At 46.1% G+C, this 13,466-nt stretch overlaps 2 protein-coding genes across 4 annotated transcripts in view; one reads left to right on the forward strand and one right to left on the reverse strand.

The window, feature by feature from the left end:
* The window catches only part of Gtf3c1 (general transcription factor IIIC subunit 1), a 64,007-nt gene extending 56,677 nt beyond the window's left edge, over positions 1 to 7,330 (reverse strand). The window contains exons 1-4 of the mRNA XM_029542715.1: positions 7,077 to 7,330; positions 3,287 to 3,496; positions 529 to 705; positions 145 to 288 (exon numbers count right to left, since the gene is read on the reverse strand). Of these exons, the coding sequence (XP_029398575.1) occupies positions 145 to 288; positions 529 to 705; positions 3,287 to 3,496; positions 7,077 to 7,297 (752 nt within the window). The 5' untranslated portion in view covers positions 7,298 to 7,330. The remainder of the gene's footprint in view (positions 1 to 144; positions 289 to 528; positions 706 to 3,286; positions 3,497 to 7,076) is intronic.
* Positions 7,331 to 7,520: 190 nt separating this feature from the next.
* The window catches only part of Kiaa0556 (KIAA0556 ortholog), a 171,147-nt gene continuing 165,201 nt past the window's right edge, over positions 7,521 to 13,466 (forward strand). For 2 of the 3 annotated variants that reach the window (XM_021197601.2, XM_029542828.1), the window contains exon 1: positions 7,521 to 7,568. In XM_021197601.2, the coding sequence (XP_021053260.2) occupies positions 7,562 to 7,568 (7 nt within the window). In that variant the 5' untranslated portion in view covers positions 7,521 to 7,561. The remainder of the gene's footprint in view (positions 7,569 to 13,466) is intronic. The other variant, XM_029542815.1, reaches the window with a different exon arrangement.

Below are 13,466 nucleotides of genomic sequence, written 5' to 3' on the forward strand. Positions count from 1 at the left end.
GATTTCTAAATGAGCAGAATATACTTTCATCAGAAACAAATATAAAATATCTTTTAAAAAAGTTTTAGCTTTTGGCCTCTGAGAATCTTAAAAACACATGTAGTTACAACAGAAAAGTAACTAAGTATTTTCTCCCAGCCATACCTGTCCACATGAAACCGGTTAAGGAGTAGGAGGATGGAGTGTTGCTGGGCTCCAGTAGGTAATCGGATCACATGTGACTGCATTGTAATGAGCCCATTCTTGTTCAAAATTTTCCTGTGATAATGAAGCTTCCCAGCATCAACCCTGCAGGAGAAGAAAGTGGTTACTTCACTTTTTTAGGGTAGCTTTATCCTTACAGTATAGTTTCTCACTTGCACATGAATACAAGCATATACACTGCTTAGCCTGATAGCTTTAAGAGAAAAGTCTGAAACAAAAAGCCATGCCTTGGGGAAGACACAGCAGCAGGCCTTTGCATTAGAGTGTAGTACAATGGCCGTGTTAAATGTGTAAATAAAGTGGCAACACTAGCCTAGCTCTTACTTGAAAGCGGTGGTGTGAAGGTCGCGCTGCAGCTCCCCTTGCCACCTGGATCGACCTAACCGCTCCAAAATGCAGTAGGAGAAATCAGGAAGCTTCAGATCAGGATCCCCCTCTAGGCCTATCAAGGCCCGGTATCGCATGTCCTGGGAAGCCACAATGATGAGCTTCTTACCCCACCTGCAAGTCACAATCCAATGCAGAATCAGTAAGGAAACCAAGGCACAAGAAACCAGGGCCTTCTGTCATTTCAGCCTCTTCTGAGACATTCACAGAACCCCAGTTCTGTTTCACAAGTTCAGAGTCAGAATCACTGTAAGCTATGCTTTCTTCCTGGCTCAACACACTAAGATACATTCAAACTCCTTTCCATCATAGAACTGACTCTGCACATCTTTCAGTAGTCTGCCTTCTATCTACAGGGGCCTCCATCTTCATACAGCTCCATAGTTACTGCTTGGCTCTGGTTCTTATGGACCTTTAGATAATTCCTGATCCCAGAGTCAGATCATAGTTCAGCTGTCAGAACTGTATCAGAACTGTCAGGCCTTCCAGAAGATATTAATCCCATCCCAACCATGCCCAGATTCTTATAGTCTTTGTAATACTGTCTGTCTCCTTAAGTACTGTCACTGGAGGCAGGTTGTGACCTTGTTCACCTGGTGTAAACACAGCAGAGAAACAAACTAGGACAGAAGTTGGTATCAGGAAGAGGGCATTGTTGTGATGAACCTGACCATGAAGCTGCTATGCCTTGGACTGTTTTGAGGGAAATGGTGGAGGATTTTAGAACTGTGGGCAGAATAGCCATTGAGTGCTCTCAGTTTAATGAGCTTTTGTGGAAACCTGGAAGACAAGGCAAATAGCAATCCAGCCAATGGAGGCCTGACTTGTAAATTTCATAGGGAAGCCACAATTACTGAGGCCATTCATATGATATTTGGATTAGGAGGCTGTGGAAGTAAAACCTTTGGTTTACCAGGACAACAGATGTTGGTTAACTGGTGCTGAGAATAAGCTATGATTTTAAGTAGGAGACCAACATCACTCAGGCAAAATCTTTTGGGGAGTTCTTTTCAGAGCAAACACACAGAAGAAGCAGTCCAGAGGGGGCCAAGGCTGCATCCTAAGCTGGCAGCTGACTTCAATGTCTAGAGTCTTCCACATGGTATTGGTTTAGAAGGCATGAAGGGGTCATGGAGAGCAGCTGAGGCTTTGTACTGTGTGGCAGAGCTAGAGTCTTCTTAAAAGGAGGCCTAGAGAGGCCACTGGGGAAGTTGTAGCCTCAGTTACACTAGAAGGCTGAGGACTTAGAGGTCACACATGACACACTCAGAATCTCTGAAAAGAAAGAACACTGGTGAAGTTGCAGTCTCAAGTAGAGTACTTTAGGGGCTGGAGAAACAACTCAATGGTTAAAAGCTCTTGCTGCTCTCACAGGAGACCTGAGTGTTGAGTTTCCAGCATCCACTTGTAACTTCTCACCAGACCACAGTTAACTAACTGATGGTGCCTGAGCAGCCAAGACACTTAGTGAGGGGTGCGGATAAAGCTGGGGTGAGGGCAGAACATTCTAAGCACACACCTTTCCCTTCAGAAACAAGGGGGCCTGGCAGGTTCCACCTGAAGTACAGGGAAAACAACTACTTGAGGGTGGCTAAGTGAGCAGGCAGGGACAAGGACACAAGGGGCCTCTGGGCCATAGTGAACAGAACAGGTGGCAAATGAGAACAAGATCACTGGTGTGGAAAATGAGTGGCTGGTACCCAGCTTACATGAAAGGAACTGTGCCCTATACTGCTTATAAGAACCAGTCTTTCATAAAGATAAATTGTGTGGGTTTTTTAAGAGCTACTGGAAATCCATGTTTCTAGATGCTAATAATAAAGTAATCTCTAAAATAAATACAACTTCAGTCTGGGCAAACAAAGTTTGCCTGTGGGTAAGACATGGCTAGTTCAAAACCCTGACTGTGAGCAACTCAAAGACCATGCGTCCATCACATCTCCATCTCAGGAAAACATCCAATCATTATACGAGGTAGAGGAGAGACCACACCAGTATGGTGAAGAGACTTCTGCATTACTGGAGACAAATTTAGAAAGATAAGTCAGCAGGACATGACTGACAACTGAGTGTAGACATCTCAGAGAGAGGCAGCCTAGGAAGAGACCTAAGTCCCTGACTTACACAGCCTGGTTCATGAGAATGCCTCTGACCAGGACAAAGATGAGAGGGAGAAGCAGGTTTAGATGGAGGAAAATGACCACCAGGACATATGAGGGGCTTATAACTGAAACACTACATGAGACACCAGGGGACAGCTAACACTCGACAGGGTGGGAGGAACAGGGAACTCACCAAAAAGCTGAGGAAGATCAGGAAGAAAAACAAAAATACAGGATGTTCAGGGGCAATGCTCCATCTCAGGGATTAAGGGCTTGTTGACTGGGATCTTAAAAATTAAAGTGTCAGGCGGTGGCGGCGAACGCCTTTAATCCTAGCACTTGGGAGGCAGAGACAGGCGGATTTCTGAGTTCGAGGCCANCCTGGTCTACAGAGTGAGTTCCAGGACAGCCAGGGCTACACAGAGAAACCCTGTCTCAAAAAAACAAAAACAAACAAACAAGCAACAAAAAAAAGAAAGATCCGGTCTAAATAAAAATTAAAGTGTCAGCCAGGAGCCAGATCTCCAGAAAGCAGAAGTAAAAGGGAGGGGAAGAGGGATACACAAAGAACCTGGGTCGCCTCCAAGAATTACCTGCTGAAGGCTTCTACCATTGTACACCGAGGCTGCAAACACTTGCTCCTGATGCTACTGGTGATGTCCTTTCTCTCCTTAAAGTATCGGCAGGAGCCCTGGATGCCATCCTTATTCTCTAAGATCATGTGAATGGGGTAGACATCCTCCAGAGTGACCGGGTCCCTCCTGGACTCCAAAATTCCAGTTTCCAAGTCAATTTCTTCATATCTAGGGAGGAAAATACATACATTAAAAACTCCAACTCAGGTTCAGAGATAACATGCACCTGGCATCTTCTGCCAAGTCCCTGAAGAGACCAGAGGGAAGAACAGGGGAGGTTACTCAGTCTTGTCTCTCACAAGTACAGTCGTTTTCTTCTTAAGACAATTATTCACTGGGTGTGGTGGCACACGCCTTTAATCCCAGCACTCGGGAGGCAGAGGCAGGTGGATTTCTGAGTTTGAGGCCAGCCTGGTCTACAAAGTGAGTTCCAGGATAGCCAGGGCTATATAGAGAAACCCTGTTTCAAAAAGAAAAAAAAAAAAAAAAAAAAAAAAAAAAAAGGACAATTCTTCTTTGTAACCTGGACTAGCCTTGAATTTTTGATGGTCCTGCATCAGCTTCCAGAGTACTAGGATTACAAGTCAGCACCACTTATGCCTGGACCACAGTTGCCCTTGACCAGCAGTTATTCGCTTTTCTTTTGAGATGGGATCTCCTAGGCAAGCTTGAGCTCGATACATAGCCAAGAATGATCTTGAAGCCTTGATCCTTCTGCTTCACCTTCTGCATGCTGTAATTCCACCATACCTGCTTTATAAATCCATGGAGCTATACCTCCAGGCCAGTTTCTTATCTATCAAAGAAAAGAAAAGAAAAGAAAAGAAAAGAAAAGAAAAGAAAAGAAAAGAAAAGAAAAGAAAAGCTCCTTCCTAGGATCCAAACACATCCACAACCAGAGACTGGATGCACCTTGCAGGCCAGAGCCTTTTGCTTTCCCTCCAGATCTAGTTTCTGGTCTCTAGATCACCAAGACTGTTCTCCTCTGACAGCTTTCTCTTTAGTCATCTCTCCAGTTCCCTTATCCACTTTCATGGTTTTGATATTTGCCTGCATGCAAACAATTCTAATCTTTGAAGGTCTAGGCTTGTTTTGTTTTGTGGTTGTGGGATGGAACATGGAGCCTTGCCCACACTAGCCAAGCCATAGATATCCCAAGTCCCTTGGTTCCTCGTACCCCCCCCCCAACAATTCAGTGTCTCTGCAGTCTACCAAGCATCTCAAATTCCATGAACTCAGAGGCCTGTTCCCCCCCCCCACCCCCTCCCTGGAGCCCAGCTCACTGGCTCAGTTGCCTCTTGTCAGCCGGCATCTGTGAGTTCCCTTCTTTCAGCGGGTGAATCAAGGTAAGGTACTGTTTGCCTGGAGCCTGGCTAGCATCCTTCTCTAGTGTAACTGAGATGCCACATCAGTACTTTTAAACTTTTTAGAAAACTGTTGTCCTTTCTGTGAACTTTGTCCTATGTAACCATCAATTTCCTAGCACATACTGTGGCCTGCTCCCTCCTTCTCCACCCACACTTTAATCTTGGTGGAAGGTGCCTTCTCCTCTATCCAGCCTTGAAATGTACGTGTAGTTTCAGGAGGTGTCCAATCACAACACTCTCCTGGGGATGATCTCTTGATTACCAAGTGCCCAGAATGATTCACAAAGGTCTAACCCAGCCCCTCCCCCTGGCTGCTTTACCCACCAGCCTTCTCCTTACTAAACAGAACCTCCTATACTCAAAGGAGACTGGAGATGCAGTTAGCAACTCCCCTAGACTCACCTAATGCTCTTCCCCCCAAGTCTGGGGAGAAGATTAGTGTTCATTCAGGTTGTTTCAGCAGCAGACACCAAGTACACAGACTTTCATTTCTGTCTTTCCACACTCCCTTATCACCAGACACCAAATTCTCTGGACTGTCTTCCTAACATGCTTTTTTACTTATTTTTTAAATTAATTAATTTGGTTTTTCAAGATAGAGGTTCTCTGTGTAGCCCTGGCTGTTCTGGAACTCACTCTGTAGACCTGGCTGGCCTCAACCTCAAAGATCGCCTGCCTCTGCCCAAAGTCACACGCTGCCATCACCATTGGACTGTCTTTTGGGGGGTGGGGGAGTTGACAGGGGGATTCAAGGCAGGGTTTCTCTGTGTAGCCCTGGCTGTCCTGGAATTTTCTGTAGATCAGGCTGGACTCAAACTCAAAATTCCTCCTGCCTCTGCCTCCCAAGTGGGATTAAAGGCATGCACCACCACTGCCTGGCCTTTTTTTTTTTTTCTCGAAATATAACTGGAGCTGGCCTTGATTTCAGATCCTCCTGCTGGGGCCTGCCTGCAGGGAATAAGGTGTGTGCTAGGCCAGGCTGCCTGGGATGTCTTGAGCCTATGCTTTCTTCATTCCCATCCCCACTATGATAAACCAGTCCCTGACTGGTTGCCACTCTCAGCTTCACTGTCACCAGCCTCACTTCACTCCCCCTTCAGAGACTTCCCTCTGTCTTTACTATAGTAAAGGACAGCTTCATCAAGTGGATTAGATAATCACAGGTTATTTCTCAGACAAATTTAGTCAAGGGCAGAGTAGATCCTAGACCTAAATTTCCTGGAATCCTAGTTGATGCCCACTTGACCACCTGAGCCTCGTTTTCTCTTCAGAATACCGGCCTCTTCAGGGTGTTGTAAAACTTTCCACACCACATGTAAGTGGCAAGGATCATTCCCCGCTTCCAAGCGTTCACTTCAGGCACACGCAGTTTACTTCTCTCCCATTAAGCTATCCTACTAGGTGTTGCTTGTTCAGAGCACACGTTGCCAAGTGGCTGCCTAAATCTAAACTTCATTATTACCTCTAGAGCATCCTCTGACCTTCACAATATAGCTTAAGAATTCCAACTTGCAGAGCATGGTAGAGCGAGCATGCCAGTAACCCAAGTGCTAGGGTGAAGAGGCAGGAGGGTAGGAAACCACACTGGACTGTATTGCCAGCCCTTTCTTTTTCTTTTCTTTTTTGTTTTTTCGAGACAGGGTTTCTCTGTGTAGCCTTGGCTGTCCTGGAACTCATTCTGTAGACCAGGCTGGCCTCGAACTCAGAAATCCACCTGCCTCTGCCTCCTGAGTGCTGGGATTAAAGGCGTGCACCACCAAGCCCGCCTTGTCAGCCCTTTCTTAACAAAAACTTGTAAAGGGGTGGGCTGAGGCTAAGGGCAGAGCAAGGAGAAGGAAACAGTGCATTTAGCAATCCCTGAATCCTGTACTTAACCTAAGGTTAATCCCTTAACCTCTCGGCGTCAGTTTCCTCCTCTGTAAAATGAAAAGACAATAGTGTCTCGCTCAGTGTCGCGGACTGAGTTCTGTCGCTTCCAGAACTGGGTCTTGGAACCCACTTATGGGAAGCGCCCAGTCCACCTCGGCTACTCTTTCACTGCTATTCGGTGCAGTGCAGACCTCCAGTGAGCTGCTTAGCTTTCAGAACGAACGCTCCCTAAAGGACCTCACCTGGTTCCACTTTTTAACCACTTTCCTAGTCCCGTCCCATCACCCAACTTAAAGGAACCCTTTAGACTCGCTCCTTTAACACACTGGGAAACAGTTCGGTCACAGCGGATGCCCCATCCCCCAGCTCATCTACTCGGGCCTGCGAGGGCGCAGAGCTCAGGTTTGCTCGCCTCCCGCGCCCATCCCCCACGTCCCACGGTCCCCGCTCTGCATCGCACCATCCCTCCCCCCTCCAGGCGCTCAGCCCTCACCCCACCCCTGGTGGCTGACCGGTCTTGGAGCTGCAGGTCAGGTCGCTCTCGCGGCTCCTCGTAGAAACTGATGCCTGGGTGCGTGGCTAAAGCCCGCCACAGAAACTCCTGCGTGTAGGGTTCCAGAGGCAATGGGAAGGCAGGCGAGCGGGATTCCAGGCGGCTCCACAGCGCGGGCAGGCACAGGCCGTCGAGCCCCTCCAGGGCCACCTCGTCCAACAACGACTCGAGCGCGTCCATGGCCGCTTCAGTTAGCAGCGCCCGGGGCGCCTGCGCACCTCGCCGCCGAGGCCAGGGCCCAATGCGCCTGCGTACAGCGACCCGAGGCCTAGGGAGCGCTGGGGGGGAGTCCCAGCGCTCCGCCGTGACGTCACGCTACCCGGGGGCGGGCTCGATGAACGGAGTTCCTTCTCCATTGGTCCGGAACCCCGTAGTAACCAGGGGAACTGCAAACAGTGTCAGGGCCGCTTCCGGTTCGGGAGGCCGGAACCGCCGCCTCTGGGGATGGACGGTTAGTGTCCGTGGGCCCCGCCGGGAGGTTGGGCGGCTGTCCCTCATCCCTCGGAGGTGTCTCAGGGAGGAATGCCAAGTCACAGGGGCCCCGGCCCAAGATGGTGTCCAGCCTGAGGGGAAGGTTCTGGCGATGCGGGATGGGGACCACAGCTGGGAGTGGTTTTGTAGAAGTCCCTCTCAGACCGAGGGAGGGGGGACGGGGAAGAGATTGGCGCTGGAGAGGCCTGAGGAGGATTGCGCGGGGTCCTGGGATGGGCGACGGGGATGTCGAAGTTGGTGGGCGGTAAGCGTGTCCCTTGGGAATACGTTTGTCAGCTACGGGCATCAGGAGTGGAGGGAAACGGCGGGGGGGAAGACTTTTCTGTGCTTCGGTATTGTGGATAACTCACGTGAACTGGGTACTGTCCGGTGCCAGGGTTTCTGTAGCTACTGACAAGTGCACACGTTTCACAGCAGTCCTTCGGGATAGTCACTTGTTTTACAGGCGAGGGAGCTGAGGCTAAGACAAGGCAGGCCACTTTGCCTGCCCAAAGTCAAATTGCTAATCAAGAGACAGCATGAGTAAGACTCCTGGACGATGGGTCTGAAGTAGAATTTTGGGAGTTTAAAATCTGAAAAGTTTTTTTTTTTTTTTTTTTTTTTTTTTTTTTTTTTAGATGCCTTTCATTCCAGGGTTTGCCAGTGCACATGTCTACAGGGGCAAGTTTGATGGGCTGTGACTGGAAACCAGTTGCCAATCTGTACAGAAGCAGATTGTTTTTAGGAGCAAGTCTCAAACTATGATAGCCAGTTAGTCAGTCGTAAGGCCAAAGGCAGCCTGGTTAGAATCACTGTGGGCGGGCACTCAGAAGCTCCCTGATATCCAGCTTTTCAGGTGGGGACACTGATGTCTGTGGAGACTGGAAGGGCCTGTGCTGTTTCACAGTTCATTACTGCCCCTTCCTTCTGCATTCCTGTGAAAGCCAGTGGATAGAGCATGGAAAGACGTGTTACCAATTGAATGTGTTACGTATGCTTAAAGGGTGCCTTTGTCCTCGAGGCACTATAAAAAAATGCGTTTTATCAGTTTGCCCTGTGAGAAAGTCTATGTAGTGCTGCTGTCGAACAGTAGTTCTTAAAATCTTGGAGTCCTTGGACTCCTTTAAGCCTTTCCTTTATAAGACCTTTAAGCAATATAAGTATGTATTATATCTGTGATGCTGCCACATAAATACAAAATTTCAAAACATTTACTCACTTAGAACTAACCTCAGGCCAGGAGTGGTGGTGCATGCCTCCTTCCCCAGCCCTCAGGACATCTCTGTGAGGATGGCCTCCTCTACAAAGTGAGTGCCAGGTTAACCAAAGCTAAGCTACACGGGGAGGCCCTGTCTCTAAACAGACAAGAAACAGGAAACTCTTACTCCTGAACTTGGATCTTATAAGTGAAGATAACTGTGTACCCCTCCTCCAAATAGGAAAAAAAAAAAAAAAGCAATAGCTTCCTATTTCCTCCCTCCCTTTCTTTTCCTTCTTGATTTTGTGATTTTGTTTTGTTTTGGGACAGGGTCTAATGTAACTCAGTCTAGTTTCAAACTTGCTGTGTAGACAAGGATGAATCGGAGTTCCCGATCCTTGTGTCTTAGCCTCCTGGGTGTTGGGATTACATGCAAATGCTGTCATGCCATTTAACTGTCTTTCTCCTTTTATTTCCTTTTATCTTCCCTGCCCACTTTGGATTTTCAAGACAGGGTTTCTCTGTGTAGCCCTGGCTGTCCTGGACTCTGTCTTCACTCTGTAGACCAGGCTGGCCTCAAACTCAGAAATCCTCCTGCCTCTGCCTCCCAAGTGTTGGGATTAAAGGTGTGCACCACCACTGTCCGGCTTTCCTTTTACTGTTTTCGGGCTAGGGATTAAACTTGAGATCTCACTTGTTCTAGGCAATTGCCTCACACTCAGCTGTATACCAAGTGGCTGTCCCACCCTCTTTAAGACAAAGTCTCAGTAATTTGCTTGGATTAGTTTTGAACTTTTGAACCTCTTGCTTCAGTCTCCTGATTACAATTATTGGCATGATAACTGTACATGGCTTATTTTACATTTTCTCCAATCTCCATGTCTAACTTAATAGGAAATATGAAAGCCTGATGCACTCGGGGACTGCATGTCTGTCATCCCAGCATGTGGAGGCTGAGGCTTCCAGGCCAATTTGATTTCAAGGCCAGTTTGACCCAGATAGCGAGATCTTGTCTCAAAGAGCCAACAGGAGGAGGCTGAGCTCCTCTGCTTTAGGATCCTAACTTCTTCAAGAACTATGCTATTTTGGCTAATGAATTTGAACAGATAGTCCCATACATAAGTGGATGGGGAAATGAATAGTATTACCTCTTCAGATAGCTGTAGACACTTTGGCAGTACATCAAAACTAAGCAAGTGACAGTTTCTAGGTTAATCATAACGAGGTTAGTGAACTTGGGACTCGTATAATAAATTCCATTTGTTTGTCATGCCCTTTGATCTATGGGCTATTTTCCCCATATCCAATTTTATAGCTTCAGCTATTGGTCATTTGGAAAAGCTGGCTCAATATTATTCAAATCCTCTAAATGGTAACATTAGAAATTATCCAGTATCAAAGAAAGAAAGGGAGAACAAGAAAAAATTACTTAGTAGTTTTACACCTGTAATCCTGGCACTTGGGAGCCAGAGACAGGAAAAGCCCAAGTTTGAGGCCATCCTGGGTTGCAGAGTAAGTAAAAAAAAAAAAAAATTCTATCTCAAAAAAAAAAAAAACAGAATAATGAGTCATATTATTACTGTCACCATCTTCTGTGTTCTGTAAGAAAGAGATTAAACCCTGGAAGCCACTAGAGCACTGGAAGCACTTACTACTTACCTTCCCTGGAAAACTGGGTTTATCATTGGCAACAAATAGACGTTTCCCTGGTGACAGGCTCATTCCATTTGTGTATGAGAAAATACTGCCAAACCCAGAGTGTCAATTTGTGTCTTGTTTATAAAAGTAAAAATTATATTCTCTACAAGATACTATCAGTTCATCTGGTAACTTCCATCATTTCCTGGTGCTTCTGGGGCGAACTGCTGATCTTGACTTGTAACAGAATTTCTTGATACATACTTCTGTTTTTTCACATGAAATGTTAAAATGATACATTTGGGCTGAGAGTTTAGGAAATAATTATTTGCTGTTTTTGAGACAGAGCCTCATTATGTAACTCTGGCTGTCCTGGAAGCTCACTATGTAGACCAACCTGGCCTTGAACTCACAGAGATATATCAGCTTTTGCCTTTTAAATGCTGGGATTAAAAGTGTGTACAACGACACCTGGCTAATTGGTGAAGATTATTCTGCATTTGTTTGCTTGTGTCACAAAGTACATATCAGTAAGGAAACAGCCATTTATACTATTTGAAACTATTGCTTGGATTCTGGCTAAAAGCATCTTTGCTTATTTTTTGTTTTGCCCTATCAATCAGAATGCGGCACAGAAGTTGCAGTGTTGTGGTGAAATCACTTTGCATTCGTAAGCCCCTCCATTGCCCAGGATCTGTGTACACACTTTGAGGTGAATCGTTATAGGATGTTTTGAGAGGTGACTAGGTCACTTCTGTTCCCTCAGCACCTCTGCACTCCTAGAGCATGATTATAGCCACAGAGGAATCTGCATTTTTAGCTAGGTTGCATGAGGAATGCTTTACTCTAGGAAGATATTTGCCCTAAGATTAACCTTAAGAAATCCTGTTTTCCAGTCTAATTTTTAATTTGTTTGAATGTGTAAGGGCCTGTGTGTCCTGGCATGCTTGTGGAGACCACCATGAAGGTCAGGGTTCCAAGATGCTCACTATGTAGCTAGCCATGGCTGGCCCGAAATTCACTATGTATACCCAAGTTAGCTTCAAACTTGCCTGGCTCTGCCTCCCTAGTGCTATTGTACCTGGAATTTTTACACCCAATCTATAGACCTGTGTCTGATCTGTTGTTGAAGAGCAGCATGCTGTAAGTGAATTGTGATTCTAGCCAACTATGTAAGCCAGTGGCCTGATTAGAAAACCATTTGCTTCCTGAACACATAGTTTAAATATCTAACAAGTCTCCCAAGCTGGGCTGTGCTTTATTCTGCAGTTTGCTCTGCATGCTTTTATCTGGCCTATGGGTTTGGTTGAGGCGGTCCTGTTTTGTTACAGTTTGGTTGATGCTCCTAGATTTGGTCTAAGTAGCACTCTACTGCCATCTCAACTGTGCCATCTCTGAGTCTGTTTTCCTGTCAATGAGATGCATATGATGGTGAAATATTTCTAGACCAGGTGTGGGGATGCACACTATAATCTCAGCAGGAGAATTGTGAGTTCAAGCCTAGGCTAATAGTGCCCCACCACCCATTCCCATCCCCCACCTCTGTCTCAAACAAGGAAAACAAAGTATTCATAGTGGTAGCTGATGGGATTGGTGCCTGCAGATGGACAGATTACTTGCACAATGTTGCTGAAGAGAACAGGCATTCTCTCTTCTACTTTACCTTCCCCTTCTCTTTCTCCCTCTCTCCCTAAGATTAGGTTTCCTGTAGTCCATTCTGACCTGGAACTAGATTTGTAAGGGAAGATGACCTTGAACCCCTGATCCACCAGCAGTCTCCAACACAGGATAATCTTTGTAACTAGTGTACTCTTTGTTCAGAAGAAATTTGTTTCCTGTTTTTGTTTTGTCTGTGTGTTTTTAATGCTCATGAAGGTAAATGGCCTTGCAAGCATCTGCTACCTTTGAAAATGTTCGTCTTTGTGTTAAAGTCAAAATTTCTCCAGTGAGATGGCTAAGGAAAAAAACAATTGTTCTCAGTCTTTGGGGGACATGATAATTAGAGAAAAGCTAACCACATCAGTGCCATTAGAAAGGATTTTAAAGTTGGTTCATTTGTCTTTGCTGCCCTGGAAGCAAATATTCAACATTTCCCCTGTTGATACCAATCGTTTGCTTAGCAAACTTTCTTAAAGATTAATAATGTCAAGTTGATATTTTGCCTACCTTGTCTAGATGATCCCAAAAGTCGGAGCAGGCAGTGATGAGCCAGGAGGCTTTCCTGGGAGCACACTGCCAGTCACCAGGGCAGGAGTTTGGGTCTTGTGTGGGCACCTGCCTCCTAGGGATGTTTCTGTTTTTCTTGTTACTTAAACTGAGCATGAGATCACCAGAAGATTGGTCTTCAGCTGGCAAAATAAATATGTGCCTTCTGTGCCACGGGTCTGCTCTCTTCTTTGCTTCCTCCTCTCTTCAGGTGCCTTTCCTCTTATATCCCAGTATTTACTCCACCCTATCACTTTAGCTTCTAGGAACTTGGCAGATGTGTTCTGCTTGTTTTTATGGCATTTATGGTAGTGATTCAACATCAGTGTGTTTGTGCAGCAGGATCTAGAGATGGCAAAATAAGTAAAACTGAATTCCGTTGAGGAGTATGTGGGGATTCATTTACAATTCTCTCTCTCTGGATAGTGTCTCATATGGCATATGGCTGGCTTTGAATTTACTGCACAGTGAGGATGACTTTGAACTCCTGATTCTCCAGCCTCAATTCTCCAGGTTGAAGTACATACCATCTTTCTCAGCTTTGTTGCCATTTTCAGATTTTCCCCACCCCAACCAACCCCAGGGGCTCAGTGTCAGTATGTGCTAGACACTGGGTTTCCTCCCTAGAACCACAAAAAGGGAAATTAAAAACAAATAAAACAGATAGAATCTTTTCTGTAAAGGTGATTTTTTTTTTTTTTTAAGGATGTTGCTCCGGGTGGTGGTGGTGCACGCCTTTAATCCCAGCCTTCGGGAGGCAGAGGCAGGTGGATTTCTGAGTTCGAGGCCAACCTGGTCTACAAAGTGAGTTCCAGGACAGCCAGGGCTATACAGAGA

This window comes from Mus pahari, chromosome 1, assembly GCF_900095145.1.
Source record: "Mus pahari chromosome 1, PAHARI_EIJ_v1.1, whole genome shotgun sequence".
NCBI lineage: Eukaryota > Metazoa > Chordata > Mammalia > Rodentia > Muridae > Mus > Mus pahari.